The sequence below is a fragment of the Panulirus ornatus genome, chromosome 30 (assembly GCF_036320965.1).
Source record: "Panulirus ornatus isolate Po-2019 chromosome 30, ASM3632096v1, whole genome shotgun sequence".
NCBI classification, from domain to species: domain Eukaryota; kingdom Metazoa; phylum Arthropoda; class Malacostraca; order Decapoda; family Palinuridae; genus Panulirus; species Panulirus ornatus.
This window is the reverse complement of record NC_092253.1, coordinates 25,796,500-25,823,965: the sequence shown is the minus strand read 5'-3', so window position 1 is coordinate 25,823,965 and position 27,466 is coordinate 25,796,500. Positions and strand designations below refer to the sequence as shown.

General features: G+C 39.5%; 1 protein-coding gene across 1 annotated transcript in view; it reads left to right on the top strand.

Annotated features, from left to right (window-relative positions):
- The window catches only part of LOC139758513 (uncharacterized), a 211,002-nt gene that overhangs the window by 6,180 nt on the left and 177,356 nt on the right, over positions 1-27,466 (top strand). The window contains 3 exon segments of the mRNA XM_071680016.1: positions 9,961-10,343; positions 13,022-13,148; positions 25,311-25,387. Coding sequence (XP_071536117.1) covers positions 10,035-10,343; positions 13,022-13,148; positions 25,311-25,387 — 513 coding nt within the window. The 5' untranslated portion in view covers positions 9,961-10,034.

The following is a 27,466-nucleotide window of genomic DNA, read 5'->3' as shown; positions in this document are numbered from 1 at the left end:
TACACAAGCTATGCAGAAGCATTTGATAAATGTGACCATGGTATCATAGCACAAAAATACATAATGTAGGAAGAAAAGGAGAAATTGATTGGTGGATATACAACTTTTTAAGAGACAGATCACAACATGCTGTAAATCAGGCCATTTTGAATGCTTCCATGGTAAAATGTTTTAATTTTCCCAAGGAACTGTACCTGCATCCTTCCTGTTCTTCATTCTGATATTTGATAATGACATGAACAGTGAGTCACAGCTTCTTATCATCCTTTGCAGATGATACTAGAAATGTATGAGAATCTTGTCTGTAGAGGACACTGAAAGGGTACAAATAAACCTAAATAGAGTCTTCCAGTGGTCCACCTATAATAAGGTGCTTTACATTATGGGTAAGTTTCATCTCTTGTATAGGAAAATGAAGAAATCAAGAACAGCACAGAATGCTGGATGAACACTTTCACTTACACCTTGCTTTCCACACAGTACTCTCAGAACCTTTTCCCCCCTCGCGCACCTCAGCTTACACGGTTCCATTTACTACCATGTATACTCCCACGTATCTAAAACACTTCACTTCCTCCAGGTTTCTCCATTTAGACTCTCATCCCAACTTGCCTGTCTCTGCGTTGCTAAATTTACTAACCTTGATTTTATTCTCATTTACTCTCAACATTCTTTTTCCACACACTTTTCCAAACTTGCACCAATTTTGGTAGTTTCTCACTTGAATCTCATCACCATATTATCATCACAAATGAAAAATACCAATAATTTCATTGTATGCTTACATAAATAAGGAGTATCCATCCCACCAGCCAGGGCACTCAACACCCCTGCCCTAATATAGAGGAAAATATACTGTTTTGTGAGGTATTTTCTCCAATAGCATGTGATGTAGAAGTATTAAGTAAGAGAGATTTTTTTTCATATTGTGTCATTTTATACCAATGTCACATGTAAGGCTTAATAAAGGCAGTTGCCACTTTTGAGAGGAATTGTGCAAATTATTGTTTGAGTACTTTTGAGGACTAGCATATGTTTAAGACAAATAAGGCATAATCCTTCTTACAGTCTCAGCACATGTCAGACTTGCATGTTTTTAGACCTGAACTGCCTGAGGAAGAAATGACTGGTTTCCCTCTACCAAATGATAAAGAAACTGAAAATGCTCTGCTAAGCTTAACAAGTAGGATATGATAACCTTTCAAAATTACCAAAAAACAAGATTTATGACATCCTTCAAAAATGCCAATGTACAGGGACTTGAATCACTTGGAACAAATGAAATCTTCTCTATAGGAACTCAAATCACATGGAACAAATAAAATTTGCTCTATAAGTGGTTTGCTGGCCAAGACAGATGCACTTTTCTTGACCATCACAGAAACACACAAAAGGCCATATAAAACATCATATAAATTGTAAGGTCTTGGTACAAAATTATTGCCTGTGCAGGTGCAACAGGACTAAAACATAGTGTGGAGTTGTTAGACTGTTTGTGATACTTTTATAACAACTGAGTTGCTAAACTCTAATGATGTAGTTGAAGAACTTATTTTCATGGTTGAAAACCAGAACTTGGTCATTGTACTATTCAGTAGGCCAACAAATGCAGTCACATGAATTTATGTGACAATTCAGAAATGTAGAAGACAAGCAGGGTGAACAGCTGCAAAAAAGTGAATCATTCAGCATACTTAACAAGTTATCCTTTAATTAGCAAATAACAGATCCAAACAAAAGTAACATGTTTGTCTTACTCAGTACAACTATGGTGGACCTGATATGTGACCCTGTACTCTGATTACAACCTGATGGAAAAGAATACAAGTATGGATGCTAAACTGCATGGGCAAAAGACATGTAACCACGGAGGAGTATTCTACAATTTTAGTGTAACAGTAGCAGATGAAATGGGAGGATGTATTCAATGAGATGTATGGAGTTCTGTAAGAAACTCTGTTCAGTTGCTAAGCTCCAAAATGGAGGAGGAATGTGTTAAGAAAATGAGCAATACGGGATTTCAAACATGCAACAAACATGTATCAGATAGCAGAAAGCACAAAAGTTGTAGAGTAGGACAAGAAATACGAGCCCTGTACTGGAGGCAAAAATGAAAAACAGACCTATAAAGGCCACAGCTCGCTTTGCGAAGCAAAGGAAACCTGTCAGATGAACTGAGAGACATGGATCATAAACTCAAGATAGCATATGTGACACAGTAAAAGGAAGGAGAGGAAAGAGCCATTGATGAAATGAGATGTAGCCCAAAATACTTTTACTCGGATGTAAAATGCTAATTAAGAACCACAAAGTCCATTTATCCCCTAAGAGCATAAAAGCCTCCTTGCATGAGGGACTACCAGGAGATGAATGAGGTTCTAAAAATGCATACACAAGATGATACAAGAAAACATTAGTTGCCTCCGTCTAAACTTCAGGTGGTAATTTTCATTAATAGAGGCATCACTCATAAACAACTACATACTGGTACAACAGGAATGAAAAGCTTCATAAAATGGTACTTCTATACTCAGAATGCACTTAATGCAGGAAAGAGAAAACATCTGAAACATCCAAGGCCCAAAACTATTCAGAAAATTGCCTGAGATCATCAGAAACACCATGGGATGATTGGTAGAGAACTTAAGGAGGACCCTGGGCAAGTATTTGCAAAGTGTACCAGACCAAATATGCTGTGGTGGCTCTGTAGGCCTATGGGTTGAGGCTTCCAGCAGTTTGGTTGATAACAACCTAACCTAGCAGTTTAAGCCCAGCATGGGCTGTGGGGGTAGAAAATCACAGAAGACTAATGTAACTCAAAGGTAATTCCAGGTACTCTATTTTTCCCGAGTATTTCACACAAAACTTCAAAGCAAAAAGTTGGTCCACATGCTCTACTCTTTACATCTCCAAAAGCCAGCTTGCTCCTCTGCAGTCAGTTTTTTTTTTGTAGATATCACTACCCTCTCAGTCACCTCTTTCTTACACACCATATACTTAATAGATGTATACCTTTGTAATTTAGGCATTTACTTTTTTCATTCCTGCTTTTACATAAGGGCACTATGAATTTCTTCTTCCAGTCTGTGGCATCTCATCTGGAGCTAAAAAAATGCCATATAGCCATAATAACAAGTTAACACTCTCACCCACTTTCTTGAGAAACTAGTCTGCATTCCATCCACTCATGCTGCTTTGCCATTTTTACCCAATGCAAGGCCTTCATTAACTCTTCATTTTCCACCATATCATTAGCCATGACTATCTCACTCCAGATGCCACATCCATGAATGACCAGTGACCAAATCCAATAGCTTGGGCTCAGCCCGGGCTGTTGGGATGAAGATCCCTGAATACTTCAACAGTATGCACCAGGTATGCACTTCCCAATTATAATACATTAAATAGTCTTTCAGAATACCTACCCTATCCCTTTTTTTTCACTTTTGTGTGCTTGTTATCACTTCCCCTTATACTCTCCTCACTGTTACCTTGATTTGTTATATTGTTTTCACAGTATTTCCAAAATATTTCTTGTTCTCCTTGAAGTTCATCGACCCAGTCTTGCAGTTCCCCTCTCTTTATCTTGAGTGTTTTGGTTGTCCTTCTGCTGCTTCATTTTTTCTAGGAGACAACATCCTTACATCTTCCTCTTTTGTTTACTAGGAATTTAATATCTTCATTACACCACTCATTACCCTTATTCATATATCCATATGTAACCTTCCACATGCCATACAGTTCACCTGCATAAGTAAGCACTGCTTCCCCAAATGCTTTCTTATCCTCTTTCACTCCACTTGTTTCATTAATTTAACCCTAATGCCATTCTTCACTTAGTTTCTGTTTGGTTTCTTTGCACAAATGCTGCTTTCAAAGGTTGGTCTTTTTCACCACTTCTTTCATATGTCATTTCCTCATTTCTTATAAAAAAACAACCACAAACTTTTGCACTCATCTCTACCAAGAAATGGTCATACATTCCATCTGTTGCCCCTCTCACCACATTCACATCCAACAAACTTCACCTCTGCACACTTGTTAATTAGCACTTAATCTAATGATGTGATTTTCACTAACCCTTTTTATCTGTTGCTGTTTACATACCAGAACAGATCATTTTGTCTCTTTCCGAGTAACACTCGCAGTGCATATTTATATAACCAAAATAGTTTCAGAAGATACAGTGAAGTTTTGATATTTTAACAGGCACCACAAGACTAATTTCTTTTTATTTATAAGATATGTGAAGAGAATACTTTCATTCCCTTGTTGTTTATTACATTTTCTTTAATTCTTCTAAATACTGATTCTGTGGATTTACTTTGGAATAGTCTTTGGAAGTCTTTTACTACTGCAACCTGAATTGGGCATAGGCTGCTGAGATGGGCTGTTGTTCAACCAAGGTGTTAGAAGCTGTGGCCTGCAGGCCTATGTGGCCGCCACAGCCTGGCTGGTTTGATACACTGTGTAATTATTTGTCCTGGGGTCATCTTGAATCTCTCCACTGAGCATTCTTTCCTGGTTGCAGGCACTGTGTTGAAGAATCTTGGACCCTGGATGTGCAAGGTGTTTTACTTATTTTGATTTTAGAGGTAATATGTTACAGATCCTTCTATGCCTGTTGTGCCAGTAGGAAATTATTTCCGAGCATAGGCTGGTGAATATTCTTTTGAGTCTTTTTCAAGTGTAGATGATAATGTACGTCTATTGTCTGTGCTGTAGAGCACAGCCTTGATGATTTCAGTCTTTCTTAGTACGTAGTTTGATTCCTTTACCACATCAGTATGAACCATAGTGATCTCTGAACACTTTAATTCTGCGATTTCACGCGTCATGTGTGTTGATGTTAGCATACAGTAATTTTCTACTCTGAGAATATTAGCACCTTGAAGAGTATCATCATTATCTGTTCTTCCCTTGTATTGAAAGTCTGTATAGCCATCATACCATCTTTTCAGGAGGGGCAAGTGTTTCCTTGTTATGTTTGTGGATGGTAAGGTTGTCAGACATCATTATTCAGAGGTCTTTCTCATCATTAAATTGAGATTTAACATGATCTGCATTTGTTTGGTGTTCTGTACTGTTCTTGAGATCTTGATTTTCCCCATAGTAGAGGGTTTGGGACATATCCTTATTGAAAAGCATGTTGATTTGATGGCCCAGCGACAGACTTTGTTTATATCTGTTTGTTGTCTCTCAGTGCTGCTAATGACAAGATACTGATATTTATTCCAGTATCATCTGCAACGTATTATGTTGAAACTTTGACTCATGTTTGAGTCAGTGTCAGATATAAAAATGAGGAACAGGAGGGATGAAAATATATAAGACAGCTTTTCACTGTGGAGGCCTTGCAAATGGGTTGGTTTACAACACTTCATTGCAGAATATTGGTTAAAAATTTCTACTTTCCAGTTTCACAGTTATTCCCATACATATTTTATGTGCAATGACATCATGGTCACAATTGTCAAATGTTTTTTGAAATCTGTGCATATCACTTTAGAATTTTGTTGTTTCTGTAATGCCTCTACAACCTTATCAGTGGCCAGTCAACTAAAAGGAGCATGATCTTCTCGTCCTGAAACAATGTTTCCGTGGGTTATGTAAATTAGCTGATTTCATAAAGTTCATCAGTTTGCCTCTTAGGATTCTCTAGAAGATTATGATAATGTGTGATGTCAGGGCAGTTGGTTGGCTGTTTTTTGGATTGTTTTACTTTCCCCTTCTGTGGTGTGATGTGAGTCACTGTTGGACCCAGTGATCATGCCAGAATCTAAGGTTTATCTTTACAGGATATTTACTGCTTGTGCAAGAGGTGTTTTACATTTCTTATTAAAGAGAGTTCCATAAGTCTGGTCTTGGGATGGAGTGAATGGGCACATTCTCAATGGGTCTCTCAAAATTTTGCTGTGAGGTGATGAAACCTGATATTTATACCATAGGAGAATTACTTTTCAGGAAAAAGTTGTTTGGGTTGTTTAAGGTAGTATTTGGCTCACTGATCACTGATTGCTATTACTCTAGAAGAGTTTCACTCATCTCCTGACAGTCATCCATGAAAGTATCCTCCTCTGCTTGTAGGGGGACAGTTGAGATTATGGTCCTTGATTTGCATTTTGCATATAGGTCATAGTATTTTAGGCTATTATTTCATCAGTAGCTCTTTCATGGTGTGGGAGGCAAGTTGTTAGAAGCAGTGAAAAGTCTTTATCAAGGATGTAAGGCATGTGTACGTGTAGAAAGAGAGGAAAGTGATTGGTTCTCAGTGAATGTAGGTTTGTGGCAGGGGTGTGATGTCTCCATGGTTGTTTAATTTGTTTATGGATAGGGCTGTTAGGGAGGTGAATGCAAGAGTTTTGGAAAGAGGGGCAAGTATGCAGTCTGTTGTGGATGAGAGAGCTTGGGAAGTGAGTCAGTTGTTGTTCGCTGATGATACAGCACTGGTGGCTGATTCATGTGAGAAACTGCAGAAGCTGGTGACTGAGTTTGGTAAAGTGTGTGAAAGAAGAAAGTTGAGAGTAAATGTGAATAAGAGCAAGGTTATTAGGTACAGTAGGGTTGAGGGTCAAGTCAACTGGGAGGTAAGTTTGAATGGAGAAAAACTGGAGGGAGTGAAGTGTTTTAGATATCTGGGAGTGGATTTGGCAGCAGATGGAACCATGGAAGTGGAAGTGAATCATAGGATGGGGGAGGGGGCGAAAATTCTGGGAGTGTTGAAGAATGTGTGGAAGTCGAAAGCATTATCTCGAAAAGCAAAAATGGGTATGGTTGAAGGAATAGTGGTTCCCGCAATGTTGTGTGGTTGCGAGGTGTGGGCTATGGATAGAGTTGTGCGCAGGAGGGTGGATGTGCTGGAAATTAGATGTTTGAGGACAATATGTGGTGTGAGGTGGTTTGATCGATTAAGTAATGTAAGGGTAAGAGAGATGTGTGGTAATAAAAAGAGTGTGGATGAGAGAGCAGAAGAGGGTGTTTTGAAATGGTTTGGTCACATGGAGAGAATGAGTGAGGAAAGATTGACCAAGAGGATATATGTGTCAGAGGTGGAGGGAACGAGAAGTGGGAGGCCAAATTTGAGGTGGAAAGATGGAGTGAAAAAGATTTTGAGTGATCGGGGCCTGAACATGCAGGAGGGTGAAAGGCGTGCAAGGAATAGAGTGAATTGGAACGATGTGGTATACCGGGGTCGACATGCTGGGAATGGATTGAACCAGGGCATGTGAAGCATCTGGGGTAAACCATGGAAAATTTTGTGGGGCCTGGATGTGGAAAGGGAGCTGTGGTTTCGGTACATTATTACATGACAGCTAGAGACTGAGTGTGAATGAATGTGGCCTTTGTTGTCTTTTCCTAGCACTACCTCGCACACATGAGGGGGAGGAGGTTGTTATTCCATGTGTGGCGGGGTGACAATGGGAATTAATAAAGGCAGACAGTATGAATTATGTTTTTTTTTTTTTTTTTCATACTATTCGCTATTTCCCGCGATAGCGAGGTAGCGTTAAGAACAGAGGACTGGGCCTTTGAGGGAATATCCTCACCTGGACCTCTTCTCTGTTCCTTCTTTTGGAAAAAAAAAACAAAAAAAAAAAACGAGAGGGGAGGATTTCCAGCCCCCCGCTCCCTTCCCTTTTAGTCGCCTTCTACGACACGCAGGGAATACGTGGGAAGTATTCTTTCTCCCCTATCCCCAGGGAATGAATTATGTACATGTGTATATATGTATATGTCTGTGTGTCTATATATATGTATCCGTTGAGATGTATAGGTATGTATATTTGCATGTGTGGACGTGTATGTTTATATATGTGTATGTGGGTGGGTTGCGCCATTCTTTCGTCTGTTTCCTTGTGTTACCTCGCTAACACGAGAGACAGCGACAAATCAAAATGATAATAATAATAAGCTCTTTCATCTTTCATTTCCTGTGTTTTGTATGACATTCTGAGTTTCTGGTCTGTGTCCACCATTTCATTAACTGGTTACCTTCCATGTGGCTTATTTAGGTGTGTAGTTTGTTTTTGCCTCCTGTATATGAATTGTATTTCACATTGCACTTCAGACCTTTCGTGTTCTCTTTGGTGTATGTCTGCTTAGTGAGCCAGCACTTTTGTGGTTTTCAAGTTGGGCTCCTCTGACCCAGGTAGCTTTCTTTTCATTCTGCCTCACTAACATATGGACTACTGGCATTCTGTGTACAAATATACAGTCTCTTCTTGTCATGTGTAATCCTTGACAACACTTAACTTACGCAGCTCATTCTTCATAACTACGTTTCCTATGGTGAGCACTATGTGCTAGCCTTTACTTTTGGCAGATTGGTAGCAGCACAGCAAGTAACTTTTTATTTATGTATTTAAATTTTTTTTTTTTGAAGGCTCCAGTCATGGACAAAAGTCCACATCAAGGCCAGGTCTTAATTGAAATAAAGAGAGAATTATGAAAGAGGAAAAGAAATGACAAGGGAAAGTATTTACAAATTTTTGAGAAAGTGAAGAACCTCTTTTGAAATGTGCCAGATTATAGTTATTTGGAAAGACAAGAGAAGGTAGAGAGTTCCAAAGCTTTGACATATAGGGAAAGAAACAGGTATCAAAATGGCCTACCCTGGAGTTGCTGATGCTCACACAATAATCATGTGACACAGCAGCTTGCTGAGTATTGCATGGTCTAGCTAGTCGTGTGGGCACACAAGCAGCCAACTCTCGTGAGCAAAAAGCAAAGTATTACCTGTAGAAGAGGGAGAGTAGACCATCATTTTGGCATAGGACAATGGGATCAAGTTTGGAAGTATGAGGTTGAATGTGAAAACATACATGAGAGTCCTTGTTGGCTGCTTAGGGCAGACCTTCTCAAAAAACATAAGGAAATTATTTTTTCCAATATATATATATATATTTTTCTGACTTTTGTACATCAACAGACTATACCCCATTTTCTTACTAGCATGTCATGTCCCCGTTTATGTGCATTTAACTATTGTACAAAGACAAACTGTATTGCAAGATTTCTTCGCTGTTAGGTCATCTCCCCTCTAATTGCCTTTGAAAACAATTTCAGGTAATGGTTTTGTCTCTTTGATTATTTAATTATATCGTGTGCCAGATCTCCCCCCTCTCTGTTATGTCTAATTCCATCCTCATATTTCTTCTGTTCTTCCATGTCTCAGTGAATCTTTTATGCTGGTTTTTTTTTTTTTTTATATATATGTACCTTTACTCATTTCCTTTTTTGTGTCTCTTCTCATAATCCTTATGATCATTCCCCCATGAGTATTTAGTAGGGAGATAAGGTGAGTTAAAGTGACTGCTCTTTAGATTTTTTTTCCTCGATCACTGTGGCTCATTTACAGACATTAATCATAAATACCTGTAAATTGTTTTGACTTGATTTCTTGTTTCTGTCCTTCGTAAATATTTCTCAAATGTACCAGTGAGTGATATCTGACTGCTACCATTGCTAGTGTGAGCTAGCTGTGTTTGTGTGAAAGATGGACCATGCTGGTGAGCACTTTCCTTTGCTGGCCTATATCCCAGTTTCCTGAGATTATACACTTTTCACTTTAGAGTTCTTTTTTTCACCTTTTTTATTAACTTATTCTAAGTAACTATGGACATTCCTTGTAAGATGAAATTTTGATTTGAAGTGTGTATCACTGTACATGCTGTTTAGGTATCCTTTGATACCACCTGCAGATGGAAATCATTTATTGCTTGAGTTCGTAGATATAGAATTTTGCTGAAGACAGATATTGCTCAGCTTGGTTACCATTTGAAATGAAAATTTGGCAATGAACTGTGATGATTTGTCATACAGTGCTGCATATTATTTTAAGAACTTATTGATGTGTGATGTGGTTGTTTGTACCAAGTACATCTTTATTTGAATGTAAGATTCAGGCTTCACAATTAAGTTTTAGATTATGAAATCTATTAAGATATTTATGCTTTGCAGAATTGCTTGGGGGTTGCAAGGACAGATGGCAAGGAAAGGGATGACTTAGTGGTAAGAACCAAATCGTTGCACTCATGAGGAAGAGGCAGCGTAGTAAGAGGAAAAAAGGAATGGAAAAGGAGCAGGGACAGAAAAGCAATTCAGAGCAAGGAACAGAAGTAGTTGTAAAAAAGGAGAAAGATGATGAAAAGGAAGAAGATAAAGAAGATAAAGAGGAAGAGAAAAAGACACTATCACCTCCAGTATCTGCTGCAGAATCACCACCACCATCAACATCTACACAGCCACAGGAGGCTGTTGTGGCCCAGTTGAACCAGTTGCAGCAGACAGTTGTTTCACACATACTGCAATACCAAGCTGGAGTCATGGCTCAGTTTCAGCAGGTCTGTTAAACTTTGCCTTGTATGATATACTCGATAACCCCATCCCACCCAGATACTGTGCCCTCCCGACAAACTTGGATCACTGAATATGTCATACATTTTGTTATAGTCTAGAATTTTGTTCGTATTGTATAACATTTTGTCATCCATGAATATGATACCATTTTTATCCGAGGACAATGAAAGAGATGAAAACTGAGATAGTTAAGCCCTTGACTCTCCTGTTCAATAAATCACTTGCTACAGGAAAAGTTTGCAATTGTAACACTGATATTCAAATAAGGTCAGTGCCTGGAAATTATCATCCAGTTAGCTTAAAATCTTTAGCTGGAAAACTTTTGGAAGCCATCATTTGAAATTACAATCGTAAATGATTTAGAGGACCACCACTTAACAATTCGCAGCATAGTTTTTACAAGATCTCTCGTATTTGACAGATCTGCTTGATTTCTTTTATGATGAAATCAACATGTTTGATGAAATTAAGCAGTTGATGTAATCTATCTAGATTTTCAAAAAGTATTCGATAAGGTTCTGCATTAAGGGTTACTAGTAGAAATGAAGTAAAATGGCATTGATGGGGTTGTACTTTGTTGGATGGGAAATTGGTTAACAGGCCATAAACAAAGAGTTGTGAGTAATAGTTTTGCTTCAGAATTGCTAAATGTAACAAGTGGTGTGCCACAAAGATCAGTTTTGAGACTGGTTTTCTTATGTATAGTAATGATATTTGTAATGGGCTGCATTGTAAGATATCAGAATTCACTGACAATACGAAGCTGAGAAATATATCTGCAAATGAACTTCAATATTTGTAGCCTCAAAATTACTTAGACAAATTGATAGACTGAGTTTATAGGTGGCAAATGAATTTGGATGTAATGAGTGCAAAGTTTTACATAATAGTAGTAAAAATGAAAAGGCAAGTGTGAATTCTGTTGGACTGCAAAAGGTAAATGAAGAAAAAGACTTTGGCATAGTGATCTCTGGTAACCCAGAACCAAGTAAGCAGTGCACAGAAGGAATGAAAAGAATGAACAAAATTCTTAGATTTATAGGTAGGGGCCTTCGAATGCATGTTCAAGGAAATAATCATTATTCTTTACAGTTCTTTGGTTTATTTTCATCTTGAACATTGTTTTTCAGTCACCTCGCTTAGAATGGAGAGAGTGCATCATTGAGCTACCTAGATGATTACCAGGTAGAGAATTAAATCCTTTAAGAGCTGATGAAGTGAATTGAAACCATTAGCTTAAAAAAAAGAAGGTTAAGAAATGATCCAAAAAGGGTATTCATAATTATCAAAGGCTTTGATAATCTTGACCTATCAAGATTCTTGAGGCTTGATTATTTGATTTCACTCATAGTAATGGATACAAATTTTGTAGGCAAACGTTTTACCTCAATTGAGGCAAAATACTTTTTCTTCAACAGGATTGTGAACATATGGAACAAATTGCCAATTAGAGTAGTTGAAAACAGTACTATAGATATGTTTAAGAATAGAATTGATAGATATTTTGCTTCAAGTCCATGACTTACATTTTTCGTTCCTCCTAAGTCACATTGACAATTTACAGATTATTTTTTTTGAATTATCTGTATGCCCTAAAACTTTTACCACATTGATCTGTAAGTTTCTGATATCTTCCATTATCACAAACAGCTTCAAAAGAACCCTATGGTTTGTCGCTGTTTGAATTTCTTTGTATTTCTTTGTATTGTTTTATTTTTTATTTATTTATTATACTTTGTCGCTGTCTCCCGCGTTTGCGAGGTAGCGCAAGGAAACAGACGAAAGAAATGGCCCAACCCCCCCCATACACATGTATATACATACGTCCACACACGCAAATATACATACCTACACAGCTTTCCATGCCTTGATTCAATCCACTGACAGCACGTCAACCCCGGTATACCACATCGCTCCAATTCACTCTATTCCTTGCCCTCCTCTCACCCTCCTGCATGTTCAGGCCCCGATCACACAAAATCTTTTTCACTCCATCTTTCCACCTCCAATTTGGTCTCCCTCTTCTCCTTGTTCCCTCCACCTCCGACACATATATCCTCTTGGTCAATCTTTCCTCACTCATCCTCTCCATGTGCCCAAACCACTTCAAAACACCCTCTTCTGCTCTCTCAACCACGCTCTTTTTATTTCCACACATCTCTCTTACCCTTACGTTACTCACTCGATCAAACCACCTCACACCACACATTGTCCTCAAACATCTCATTTCCAGCACATCCATCCTCCTGCGCACAACTCTATCCATAGCCCACGCCTCGCAACCATACAACATTGTTGGAACCACTATTCCTTCAAACATACCCATTTTTGCTTTCCGAGATAATGTTCTCGACTTCCACACATTCTTCAAGGCCCCCAGAATTTTCGCCCCCTCCCCCACCCTATGATCCACTTCCGCTTCCATGGTTCCATCCGCTGCCAGATCCACTCCCAGATATCTAAAACACTTCACTTCCTGAAATTTGCAGAGCTCCAGTCAGATTTCAGTCAGGGTTATTCATTTTTCAGCGGGAGACTTAAACATCTTACAATGATGAGTTCTTTCTGGCCTAATCATATACATTCTAGATTTATTTTGAAAGCTTGTCATTCTAAATGCTGCAGCTTAATTATGTACTAAACTTTATTGTTGATATTACAGCTCCAACAACAGATGTTATCACAGCTAAGTTCCACCACTCAACCTCAAGTTACTATAACTCCCCAGGTCAAGAATGAGCGCAAGCGCCCTGCATCTAGTATGAGCAGCTGTAGTGAAAGTCGAGATGGTAAGTTATTTGTAAATAATAAGATTAACACGATTAAAATGACAGGAGATGGAAAATTGGATAGGGGAAAATGAAAATGATTTTAAGCGTTTTTCATAGGAGAGCAATGAAGTCGGTAGGAAGTTGGAGGAGGAACTGGGAGCTGATAGTCTTCACAGTATAGTAGGTATATTTTAGCTCACCCAGAGAATATGCCTCATGTAGGAAAGGGTAAAGACATTACAAGATAGAGTTAGGGAACTTAAAAGCTACCAGTGAGCACTGGAGGTAGAGGAACTGTGTAAAACAATTTGGGAAATTTATGACAAATTTAGTGTCTTGAGAGAAGCAGTTGTCATGGAGAAGAACAATTTAGATGAGATAGGGGATGACAGGCAAGGTATTAGTGAAGCTTAGGGATGATGAAGTGATTAGCCAGATAAGGGTTGAGTCTAGGACTGAAGAAAACCATAGAGCTAAAAATATTGTAAAGGATCCAAAGTAGAGATCCAGAAGATTCTGTAAGAAATAGGCAGAGTTGAGTAATGAATAGTTTTGTCAAAATTGAAGAAATTAGAAAGGCTCTAAGGTGTAGGGATACTGAGGATTCGAAAGCAGGGAGGGAGCAGAAAAGTGGTTAGGATTGTTAAAGAGGCTTTGTATAGGTCATAAGAGAGTAACTAATTGAAGTGTGTGGTTTGGTGGTTGGGAAACTGGAGAGGGCACAGGCAGTTCAGGACTGCTGTGAGACAGTGAAAAAGTAGTTTCGGAGAAGTTGATGAATAAGGAAGAGGACATAACACATTTGCAGGAAATAACACAAAGATGGCCCACCATACAAATGAGGGAAATGTTATTAGACAAATGTCACTGATCATTTTTTGACGAAGAACATCTTCCAAACAATGAAGACAGAAAAACTAGGGAACATGAGTGAGTCAGAAAAGGGCTGAATGCCATGAGCCCAGAAACAGAATGGGATGCACAGTAGAGAAGTTTAAAGAGTGCCCTGGACAAGTACCTACAAAGTATACCAGACCAGTCACACTATGGGGGCTATTTGGGCCTGAGGGCTGTGGCCTCCAATAGCATGGGGACAAAAGAATGAACCCAAAAGCCTGGGATGTATGGGTATTGTAGAAGACCCCCTGAAGACTTTACCAGGTATTTTTTTGACATTTACAAATCAAGAAAGAGTCAGGAGAATAGGGTTGTGCTGGAAAGATGCTAGGAAAAGGCCACTATGGGTAATGTTCAACATGCATGGACGAATGTTGTCAGCAGATGTTGAGACAGTCATACAAGCTTGCCAGAATGAAGGAGTTGAGAGTAGTGTATGTCAGGAGTAGCAAGGCAACAAAGAGAGGGAGAGAAAGCAGGCTAAAGGCAACAGAGGAGAGGGAGAGAAAACTGGCTAAAGGCAAACAATGAGAGGGATTGAATAGACCTGGAGGAGGAACATCACAGGAGGGACAGATCTAGGTCCATAATCTGAAACTTTTTGTGCAGCGACATGGATATTACAATTGGAAAATTCCACACCTTACCTCACTTGCCCATGCTGGGTTCTGATGCTCTGTTGGCGCCAGTATGTTACGGACCATTGTCACAGCCAGACCTATGTGCATTACTCACAGTGATTTTTGCTTTTTCTCTGCTCTTTGGTTCAAAGATATTGTTGAAAATGTCAAAAAGGCCTGCAGATGCCCCTATGGGTAACAGTGAAATAGCTGAAATGGTTCTGAATCAGGGTGCTTTTGATAATAGAGACGATGAAGATGACTTTGTTAACACTTCACAAAAAATGCCTATAGACAACATGGTGAAAATGGGTGATGGACTTACTGAGGGACTAGAGCAGTGTGCATTCATAAAAGACCAAGAAGTCATGTCAGTTTATTAAATCAGAGACTTCTTAGACAAAAGCCATTGTTAATGAGGCTGATAACTCTGGAGGAAACATTTGAAAAAGCCATCCAGCAGAATTTCTCCTCATCTGTAGAGTACCCACTTCTTGATCTCTCAGATTCCTCTGACGATCCTTTTCATGATGATGTCAATAGTGATGAGCCCTCCCACTCAGGTTTCTCAAGCCATATTTAGTTATGATATTTATTGCTGCACATATCTTCTTTTGTAAGCAGAGATAATTTTTTTTTCTTTTTTTTTGGTATGTGCAAAACATTATTTTCTTGTGAAATTTGAATTTCATCACCTAAAATGCCATGTTTGAGCGTAACATGACCAGCAACATTATCGTGTTGAAATTTTTCTCAGTTAGTTTTCATTGTTTATGGCTGCCTGTAATTATCGTAAATTGAATGCTCATTTGTCTTTATGTCTTAGATAAAGATAAGAAATGAAATACAGCGTACTTAATCTTAGATAAAGATAAGAAATAAAATACAGTGTACTGTTGCCTTTTAATCAAAACACAGCATTGTAAATGGAAACTGAAAACCTGAAGTTGTTTGTTGCGTTATTGTTTAACAGTTGATACTGTTATCCCTGGGGATAGGGGAGAAAGAATACTTCCCACGTATTCCCTGCGTGTTGTAGAAGGCGACTAAAAGGGGAGGGAGCGGGGGGGCTGGAAATCCTCCCCTCTCGTTTTTTTTAATTTTCCAAAAGTAAAGGGGAAGTAAATGTTTATAGTTGTGTTACTGGAGTGATAGTTTTCATGCATGGTGTTTTGACAAGAAAATAGTGAAGTTGGAGAAAAATGTAGCTTAGACATTGAAGCTTATTGATTCAGTGGTGAAATTGATGAGAACTGCTATTGACGTTTGTGTGAATAAATTGTACATTTCCTTTTCCATAGCCAGAGGTTGAACCATTATGTGACGTTCATTTTTTCATTCATTTCAAGCTAAAAGTTTGTTTTCTAAATTGTTTCTTACATTTTTCATATGTATATATATGTATGTGTGTGTGTGTGTGTGTGTGCGTGTGTGTGTGTGTGTGTGTGTGTGTGTGTGTATATATATATATATATGTATATTATCCCTGGGGATAGGGGTGAAAGAATACTTCCCACGTATTCCTCGCGTGTCGTAGAAAGCGACTAGAGGGGACGGGAGCGGGGGGCCGGAAATCCTCCCCTCCTTGTATTAACTTTCTAAAATGGGAAACAGAAGAAGGAGTCACGCGGGGAGTGCTCATCCTCCTCGAAGGCTCAGAGTGGGGTGCCTAAATGTGTGTGGATGTAACCAAGATGTGAAAAAAGGAGAGATAGGTAGTATGTTTGAGGAAAGGAACCTGGATGTTTTGGCTCTGAGTGAAACGAAGCTCAAGGGTAAAGGGGAAGAGTGGTTTGGAAATGTCTGGGGAGTGAAGTCAGGGGTTAGTGAGAGGACAAGAGCAAGGGAAGGAGTAGCAATACTCCTGAAACAGGAGTTGTGGGAGTATGTGATAGAATGTAAGAAAGTAAATTCTCGATTAATATGGGTAAAATTGAAAGTTGATGGAGAGAGGTGGGTGATTATTGGTGCATATGCACCTGGGCATGAGAAGAAAGATCATGAGAGGCAAGTGTTTTGGGAGCAGCTAAATGAGTGTGTTAGCGGTTTTGATGCACGAGACCGGGTTATAGTGATGGGTGATTTGAATGCAAAGGTGAGTAATGTGGCAGTTGAGGGAATAATTGGTATGCATGGGGTGTTCAGTGTTGTAAATGGAAATGGTGAAGAGCTTGTAGATTTATGTGCTGAAAAAGGACTGATGATTGGGAATACCTGGTTTAAAAAGCGAGATATACATAAGTATACTTATGTAAGTAGGAGAGATGGCCAGAGAGCGTTATTGGATTACGTGTTAATTGACAGGCGTGCGAAAGAGAGACTTTTGGATGTCAATGTGCTGAGAGGTGCAACTGGAGGGATGTCTGATCATTATCTTGTGGAGGCTAAGGTGAAGATTAGTATGGGTTTTCAGAAAAGAAGAGTGAATGTTGGGGAGAAGAAGGTGGTGAGAGTAAGTGAGCTTGGGAAGGAGACCTGTGTGAAGAAGTATCAGGAGAGACTGTGTACAGAATGGAAAAAGGTGAGAACAATGGAAGTAAGGGGAGTGGGGGAGGAATGGGATGTATTTAGGGAATCAGTGATGGATTGCACAAAAGATGCTTGTGGCATGAGAAGAGTGGGAGGTGGGCTGTTTAGAAAGGGTAGTGAGTGGTGGGATGAAGAAGTAAGAGTATTAGTGAAAGAGAAGAGAGAGGCATTTGGACGATTTTTGCAGGGAAAAAATGCAATTGAGTGGGAGAAGTATAAAAGAAAGAGACAGGAGGTCAAGAGAAAGGTGCAAGAGGTGAAAAAAAAGGGCAAATGAGAGTTGGGGTGAGAGACTATCAGTAAATTTTAGGGAGAATAAAAAGATGTTCTGGAAGGAGGTAAATAGGGTGCGTAAGACAAGGGAGCAAATGGGAACTTCAGTGAAGGGCGTAAATAGGGAGGTGATAACAAGTAGTGGTGATGTGAGAAGGAGATGGAATGAGTATTTTGAAGGTTTGTTGAATGTGTCTGATGACAGAGTGGCAGATATAGGGTGTTTGGGTCGAGGTGGTGTGCAAAGTGAGAGGGTTAGGGAAAATGATTTGGTAAACAGAGAAGAGGTAGTAAAAGCTTTGCGGAAGATGAAAGCCGGCAAGGCAGCAGGTTTGGATGGTATTGCAGTGGAATTTATTAAAAAAGGGGGTGACTGTATTGTTGACTGGTTGGTAACGTTATTTAATGTATGTATGACTCATGGTGAGATGCCTGAGGATTGGCGGAATGCGTGCATAGTGCCATTGTACAAAGGCAAAGGGGATAAGAGTGAGTGCTCAAATTACAGAGGTATAAGTTTGTTGAGTATTCCTGGTAAATTATATGGGAGGGTATTGATTGAGAGGGTGAAGGCATGTACAGAGCATCAGATTGGGGAAGAGCAGTGTGGTTTCAGAAGTGGTAGAGGATGTGTGGATCAGGTGTTTGCTTTGAAGAATGTATGTGAGAAATACTTAGAAAAGCAAATGGATTTGTATGTAGCATTTATGGATCTGGAGAAGGCATATGATAGAGTTGATAGAGATGCTCTGTGGAAGGTATTAAGAATATATGGTGTGGGAGGCAAGTTGTTAGAAGCAGTGAAAAGTTTTTATCGAGGATGTAAGGCATGTGTACGTGTAGAAAGAGAGGAAAGTGATTGGTTCTCAGTGAATGTAGGTTTGCGGCAGGGGTGTGTGATGTCTCCATGGTTGTTTAATTTGTTTATGGATGGGGTTGTTAGGGAGGTAAATGCAAGAGTCTTGGAAAGAGGGGCAAGTATGAAGTCTGTTGGGGATGAGAGAGCTTGGGAAGTGTCAGTTGTTGTTCGCTGATGATACAGCGCTGGTGGCGGATTCATGTGAGAAACTGCAGAAGCTGGTGACGGAGTTTGGTAAAGTGTGTGGAAGAAGAAAGTTAAGAGTAAATGTGAATAAGAGCAAGGTTATTAGGTACAGTAGGGTTGAGGGTCAAGTCAATTGGGAGGTGAGTTTGAATGGAGAAAAACTGGAGGAAGTGAAGTGTTTTAGATATCTGGGAGTGGATCTGTCAGCGGATGGAACCATGGAAGCGGAAGTGGATCATAGGGTGGGGGAGGGGGCGAAAATTTTGGGAGCCTTGAAAAATGTGTGGAAGTCGAGAACATTATCCCGGAAAGCAAAAATGGGTATGTTTGAAGGAATAGTAGTTCCAACAATGTTGTATGGTTGCGAGGCGTGGGCTATGGATAGAGTTGTATGCAGGAGGATGGATGTGCTGGAAATGAGATGTTTGAGGACAATGTGTGGTGTGAGGTGGTTTGATCGAGTAAGTAACGTAAGGGTAAGAGAGATGTGTGGAAATAAAAAGAGCGTGGTTGAGAGAGCAGAAGAGGGTGTTTTGAAATGGTTTGGGCACATGGAGAGAATGAGTGAGGAAAGATTGACCAAGAGGATATATGTGTCGGAGGTGGAGGGAACGAGGAGAAGAGGGAGACCAAATTGGAGGTGGAAAGATGGAGTGAAAAGGATTTTGTGTGATCGGGGCCTGAACATGCAGGAGGGTGAAAGGAGGGCAAGGAATAGAGTGAATTGGAGCGATGTGGTATACAGGGGTTGACGTGCTGTCAGTGGATTGAATCAAGGCATGTGAAGCGTCCGGGGTAAACCATGGAAAGCTGTGTAGGTATGTATATTTGCGTGTGTGGACGTGTGTATGTACATGTGTATGGGGGGATTGGGCCATTTCTTTCGTCTGTTTCCTTGCGCTACCTCGCAAACGCGGGAGACAGCGACAAAGTATAAAAAAAAAAAAAAAAAAAAAAAGGAACAGAGAATTGGGCCAGATGAGGGTATTCCCTCAAAGGCCCAGTCCTCTGTTCTTAATGCTACCTCGCTAATGCGGGAAATGGCGAATAGTTTGAAAGAAAAAAGAAAGACAAAGTTGATACTGTACAGGTATTCTGCTGATGCTACTGTGCTGTTTAGTTACCTTTCACACATTATTTTTTTCATTGTATTCATGGTATTTCATATTTTTTTACTGTTAAGTACGTATGTGTTAATAAGTGTAAGAGAATAATTGCTTATCTGGACTGAAGGTGATGCCAAACAATCAGAGATTGTCCACATGGGCGGCTGAAGTTGTGACACCTTAGTTTTCTGATGTTTAAGTATTATACAAATTTTGTTTCATGTACAGAATTATTAAAGATATTGTATAAATTACCTTAAGGCTATATGTATGAGGTGTATATGCAAATATTCCAAAATCCAAAAAAATTCAAAAGCCAAAACACTTCTGGTCCCAAGCATTTCGGATATGAGATACTCAACCTCTACCAAGTTCTATAGACTTAAGGTCCTGTGTATTAACACAGGTGGACATGTCGTAAATATTGAGGGACTAGAACTTAAAGTTCATGTCAAAGTTAGCATCTATGATATTAGAGTGGTGGAGACCAAACTCAGGGAGAAGCTTCAGTGATACTGATTCTGCCCATATGGATACACAATACCAAAGAGAGACACTAAATGATAGGGAAGGGGTATTGGCTCTCTTAATAAGGGATCACATTAAATTCTAGGGGATATTGATAGGGAACACCTTCAAACAGCAGGTAATGGGTAAGATTACTGTAGAAAAGATGTGTACAGTGGTTCTGTTAGTATGCAACCATTTAAGGACATGCAAATATACATTAATACAAATTAATGTGCAATCAAGATGATTAGGTAGGCAAAGACACTCCCTTAATGAAGATGGTAAATTACTGAAAATAGAGAACTTCAAGGACAGGAGAATAGACTGGGAGAATTTAGATGCTCATGGATACATGTAGACATGGAGAAACAAGTTCCTCAAATGAGTACAAGAGATTTCTTTAGATTACCATGTCATGGAGCATATGAAATTGAGGGGAAATGCACCATCATTGCTGGACCTGTACACAAATTAGCATGGAAACAGAGCACATGAAATACTAGGAATTATAGGGAAAAGTGATCACACAGTACTTGATTTGGCTATGTTGTGGAGGAGAAATAGAAAGCTGGTGGAGAATCAGAGGAAGCACAGCACCCTGAGACTTATAGTTGAGGCAAAAATGTAGATCTGATCAAGTTACTTTAGAAAAAAAGAAAGGTCATACCACAAGAGTATAGACCATTACTGTAGCTGTTTGTGTGAAATTGTCCCATGGGCTCCATGCACTTCCTTACTCCTTGTCAGGACATGGGTACCATTGAACTGTAAAAGGGGAGGTGGAATGAAGTGGAAAGAGGCATGGCTCAGTGTAAAATGCCAAGAAGTGAATGTACTCAAGGATGTACTGTGCAAGAGGAAAAAAACGTTAGCCAGCCAGCATTAGAGAGATACAGGAGAGCAAGAAATGGGTATTGCAAGGTAAAAAGAGGAGGAACATAGAGATTGTGAAGAGAGCATTATTGACAAGGCAAATGACTACTCAAAGCTTTTCCAGAAATTCTTCATGAGCATACTGTTGGTTAAAGTACAACTAGTAAGGCTAAAGGACTCAAGAGGAAAGATTCTTGAAGAAGACATTGAAGTATATGAGGAAGTAGATATGTTTAAACATTTATACAAATGAGGATGATACTACACCATTGTTGGAAAGGAAGGATGAGGGAGAAGTCTTGGAAAGTGTAAAGAATTATCAGAATAGATATAATGAGATCATTAAAACAACTTGACCCATGAGAGGCACATGGACCAGATGAAGTTTCTTGTATGTGCTGAAGCATTTGCTAGGCTTCTTGAAATATTGTTTACTAGGACATTAGAAGGGTTAGCTCCAAAGATGTGGAAGAGGACAAATGTCTTGCCTGTTTTTAAGAATGGTGACTGGGAAGATGAACACAACTACAGCCCTGTTTCAGTGATGAGTGTGGTTTGCAAAACTCTGGAAAAGATAGCTGAAAACAACTGAATGACTGCATATAAAGGAGAAAACTCTGGAAAAGATAGCAGAAAACAACTGAATTGACTGCATATAAAGGAGAAACTTTTTAATTGGAAGACAACACTGTTTCAGAGTAAAGAAGTCTTGCCTTATGAACCGCATTAAATTTTACAATGTGGTGAGTTCAGTCTGAGACTAAAGAGACTGCCTGAGGGCTTTTGACACTAGATCCCACCGGAGGTTGATTTAGAAGCTAGAGCTACTGGTAGGAATAAGGGTTAAATTCCCTTGCTGGATTGAGGATGATGTATATGGAAGGGAACATAGGATGCCAGGCAGAGGAATGTTCTCAAAGTAGACCAAGGTTACAAGTGAAGTGTTGCAGTGCTTGATGTTGGGCCCACAGCCATTCTCGGTGTATGCATATGGCTTGACAGAAGGACAGAACTCATACCTAAGCATATTTGTGGATGATATTGAGGTCATGAGAGAAATGACGAATGAAAACACGTGTATCACTTTACAGGAGGATGTGGATAAACTCCAAAGTTGACCAGATGAATGGATAATGAGATTCAGTGATGGTAAGTTTAAGGTAATGAGGTTGGGATGCAGGAAAAGAAGGCCCCAGTATGAATGCTACTTCGTTGGAAATAAGGTATAGGAATTGATGTGCAAGTGAGAGCTGTGGGTCAACATTGTACTGAGTCTGTCACCAGAACTCCACTTTAGGAGAATTATCAGAGGGAAGTTGTCTTTTGGGCAAATATTAAAATAGAATTTAAGTGTATGAATAGGGAAATGGTAAGCTGTTCCCAACTTAGGTTGAAAATGGATTACTCCTCTCTGGTCTGGTCACTGCACCTAAAGAAACACAAGTACAGTATAATTGAAAATGTACATGGGTAGGGAAATGGTAAACTATTCCCAACATAGACCAAAACTGGATTATACCTCTTAGGTCTGGTCACAGCAACTAAAGAAACACAAAGATATGATTGAGATAGTCAAGGATTAAGAGAAGAGAGAACTACACAAAAGGGTGAAGGCTGCACAAAAGTTCACATTGCAAGAAAGAAGAGAGAGGGGTGACCTGATAATAGCCTTTAAGCTTCCAACCAACTGGATGTTGACAGTAAAGTTCTTCATGAGGTGCAGTACTAAAGTTGCCATAGGCCATGATCATAAGCCAAGAAAGAGGATGGTTAAGAAGGATGTGATTAAATGATTATTTTATGTAAGGTTAATGTGTGGTTGGAGTGGTCAGAACAAGGAGGCTGAAAACCTGCAGCATACAAAAATTAAAAGTCTTTTTGATGGTACTGGAAGTATGAGATGGGCCCCATAAATGTATATATCTCGCATAGCATATAGATAAATGATTACAGTGAATGCAAGCTATGGAGCAGCACCTCAAAAGATTAGGAAATGATTTTGGAATGAGGTATGCAGTAGTGAGAGGAGTGGTTGTGAAAACATGGAGAGAATGGGTGCAGGATGGTTAACTTGACTATTTAGATGAGCGAGGTGAAAGGAATGGAAAGACTTTGTGAAAATTTAAACTGTGCAAGAGAACATTTACTTGAAAAGGATGTAAACCTTGAGGAGTCTCTGGGATTGTACAGAAAAAGAGATGCTTGGAGGAGACATACCATGAATCTCCTTGCTTGATAAAGTGTGTGGGATGTAAATGAATTGGAAGTTTTAGAAATTGCTTGCTAGGAAAGGCGATAAGTTTTCCATGATTGCTAGACATCATCTTGTTTAGTTTGGTACTGTTGGAGGCTGTGAAGATTTTTTTTGAAGACATGATTAGAAATACTTATGGAGATTATCAGAGCATTATGTAACAGGATGAGAAATTCATGTAATTATAAGGACCTCAGAAAAGGGATATTTGGGTTTTTATAGTCCACTTACTAAACTTTAGTTAAACCTAGGATTGTAGAATCAGCATTGTGATACAATCATATGATAAGATAAGATAAGAAAGAATAGGACACCTGAAGGCTCTTCATTATGGAACCACTACTTTTGAAGAAGCTAAGACCTTTCTTTCCTGTTGACAACTCCTGTCTTTGGCCAGAGTCACATACAGCAGCACTAATTGCTTGCTGCCCACTCATACACCACACTATTCATCAGACAATGCTCTGTTCCTGTGTCTCTGCATTTTGCTGGTTCTCCTTACATATATCTGTTTGTCTTACGCTTCTCTACATGTGCTCTCTTCTCATGCATATTCTGGAAGAAATCCTGTGGCACATTATGTTTTTATAGTACTGGCAGGTAGTGTTTGCTTCGCTGGTTATACTCAGACTAACTCGGCAGAATTCTTTTATTTATATATTGTGCATTGTTGTTTGGTCTTAGAGGGAGTAGAAATAGTCAACTGGTGAACTGTTTAAAGTTCATTCTGCATGTATAATTCTGCTGTGACAGCAGATGACTCATGTGATACAGATTATTTTTATAGACAAGCTTTTCTTTTTGGCTTAGCATTTATTTTCCTTGCACGCCTTTCACCCTCCTATATGTTCAGGCTCCAATCACTCAAAATCTTTTTCACTCCTTCCTTCCACCTCCAGTTTGGTCTCCCACTTCTTGTTTCCTCCACCTCTGACACATATACCCTCATGTCACAGGTGGTTTTCTTCTCACACTAATCCCTTTTATTGTACTATCATACACTCCTTGTAAACTCCCCATCTTGCATTCTTTGCATGTGCCCAAACCTATCTGTCTGTCTCTGTCTATATCTCTGATGCCCATTCCCTCCGGGAACCCAGTTATGTGGTGGTCACGGCAAAAGAGTGTCCTCCTATCCTTTTCTTGATGTACCTCACTTGCATACACCATTCCATGCATTCTTCCTCCACTTCTCTCCTTCCAGTACTCTTCCACTTTATTTCCCTGTGTCACAGGTGTTCTTCATCATACTATCATACACTCTACTTGTTAACTTCATATTTTGCATTCTTTCCATGCCCAAACCACCTCAGAGTATTATATTTCACCCTATCTGCCACTCCATAATTCCTTCCCATTGCATTCCCTGCCATCTCTCATATGTTCCCTCATTCCTTTCTTCATTCCATCTAGTCACACCACATGATTCTCTCAAATAGCTGATTTCCACAGCTTTGATTCTTGACCTCCATGGCTCATTCCATGTCCATGTTTCAGCTGCTTAGATCAGGGTTAGGAGGACTGTGCTGTTCCTTAATCCTTCCTTCAGTTCTGTACTTACATCTCTGGCTTGGCTTTCATTATTCTATTAAGGGACTCATTGATTCTGCTATCCTGCACTGCTCTCCCATATCTTGCCTTCCATGTTACCAAAATTGCCCAAGATAGCTCCTAAATACTTAAATTCTGTCACCTCTTCCAGTATTTCTCCCCTCTTATCTGCAACAAAGTTTACTGCACTTTTTTCTCACTCTAAAAGGCTTGGCAAAATCTGTGCTTTCACTCTTGTTTCTTTTCCCTTCAGTAAATATTTATATTAAAAGATTAGCAGTAATTTTTTGTAGAGGAGAATATTTACGTTTAAATCATTGTATGTTTTCTAAAGGAGACAACTCAGAATAAGATAATGTGAATTGCCTTGGTAAACATGAGAGATATTCTGAGGGTATTGAATTGGATAAAAAGATATCATAATCATTTCCTTCTCTGACAAGAAAAATGGTGTAGAATTTAGTTATCTTCAGGAACTGTTGGATACTGCCTTCTCCATTTTCTGTTGTTTGTATGTTTCAGAAACTCGTCAAGTTGGAGAGATGCATTTCAAACGCAAGCGAACTGCTTTTAATGAAAAACAATATAAAGTGCTGGAGGTAAGATTCATTTTGATGTATAAATTTACTAGTTGCTTTGCTTCAAATTTCTTGTGATTATTATATGATTAACATTGCTATTTTCCTTCAGTTGAAGTAAAATAATACTCTACAAGAATGGCCAAAAGTGTATAAGACAAAGAGAGAACCTCCAGTGAGTACTTACAATGAGATTTTGCCCAAAGGCAGGGCTAGCACGTAGCACTCAATGCATGTCATGCTTGATGAATAATATTGATTCTTTTTGGAGCTAGATTTATTGAATAATTATGTATTCTGGTTTCATCTCCATTTGACTTCCACCACCTATCATTTTTTTATGTCTATATGTTAGAAGCAGTGAAAAGTTTTTATTGAGGATGTAAGGCATGTGTACGTGTAGGAAGAGAGGAAAGTGATTGGTTCTCAGTGAATGTTGGTTTGTGGCAGGGGTGCGTGATGTCTCCATGGTTGTTTGATTTGTTTATGGATGGGGTTGTTAGGGAGGTGAATGCAAGAGTTTTGGAAAGAGGGGTAAGTATGCAGTCTGTTGTGGATGAGAGAGCTTGGGAAGTGAGTCAGTTGTTGTTCGCTGATGATACAGCGCTGGTGGCTGATTCGGGTGAGAAACTACAGAAGCTGGTGACTGAATGTGGTAAAGTGTGTGAAAGAAGAAAGCTGAGAGGAAATGTGAATAAGAGCTAGGTTATTAGGTACAGTAAGGTTGAGGGACAAGTCAATTGGGAGGTAAGTTTGAATGGAGAAAAACTGGAGGAAGTAAAGTGTTTTAGGTATCTGGGAGTGGATTTGGCAGCGGATGGAACCATGGAAGCGGAAGTGAATCATAGGATGGGGGAGGGGCGAAAGTTTTGGGAGCATTGAAAAATGTGTGGAAGTCGAAAAAGTTATCTTGGAAAGCAAAAATGGGTATGTTTGAAGGAATAGTGGTTCCAACAATGTTTTATGGTTGCGAAGCGTGGGCTTTAGATAGAGTTGTGCGGAGGAGGGTGGACGTGTTGGAAATGAGATGTTTGAGGACAATGTGTGGTGTGAGGTGGTTGATCAGGTAAGTAATGAAAGGGTAAGAGAGATGTGTGGTACTAAAAAGAGCGTGGTTGAGAGAGCAGAAGATGGTGTTTTGAAATTGTTGTCACATGGAGAGAATAAGTGAGGAAAGATTGACCAAGAGGATATATGTGTCAGAGATGGAGGGAACGTGGAGAGGTGGGAGACCAAATTAGAGGTGGAGAGATGAAAAGAAAAAGATTTTGAGTGATCGGGGCCTGAACATGCAGGAGGGTGAAAGGCGTGCAAGAAATAGAGTGAATTGGAACGATGTGGTATACCGGGGTGGACGTGCTGTCAATGGATTGAACCAGGGAATGTGAAGCATCTGGGGTAAACCATGGAAAGGTTTGCGGGGCCTGGATGTGGAAAGGGAGCTATGGTTTCGGTGCATTATTACATGACAGCTAGAGACTGAATGTGAACGAATGTGGCCTTTGTTGTCTTTTCCTAGCGCTACCTCGCGCACATGTGGGGGAGGGGGTTTTCATTTCATGTGTGGTGGGGTGGTGACAGGAATGAATAAGGGCAGACGGTATGAATTATGTGCATGTGTACATATATATATGTCTGTGTGTGTATATATATGTATACATTAAAATGTATAGGTATGTATATGTGCGTGTGTGGACGTGTATGGATATACATGTGTATTTGGGTGGGTTGGGCCTTTCTTTCGTCTGTTTCCTTGTGCTACCTCTCTAATGCGGGAGACAGCGACGAAGTATAATAAATGAATACAATTAGAAAATATCAATTCCATGCCTGTTTCTCGTATCTCCCGGCAGTACATTGCGTAATCATTCTAGCTTTCTTGCATGGCTCTAGTATACTTTTTTATTATTTTTTATTATTTTGCTTTGTCGCTGTCTCCTGCGTTAGCGAGGTGGCACAAGGAAACAGACGAAAGAATGGCTCAACCCACCCATATACACATGTATATACATACACGTCCACACACGCAAATATACATACCTATACATCTCAACGTATACATATATATACACACACAGACATATACATATATATACATGT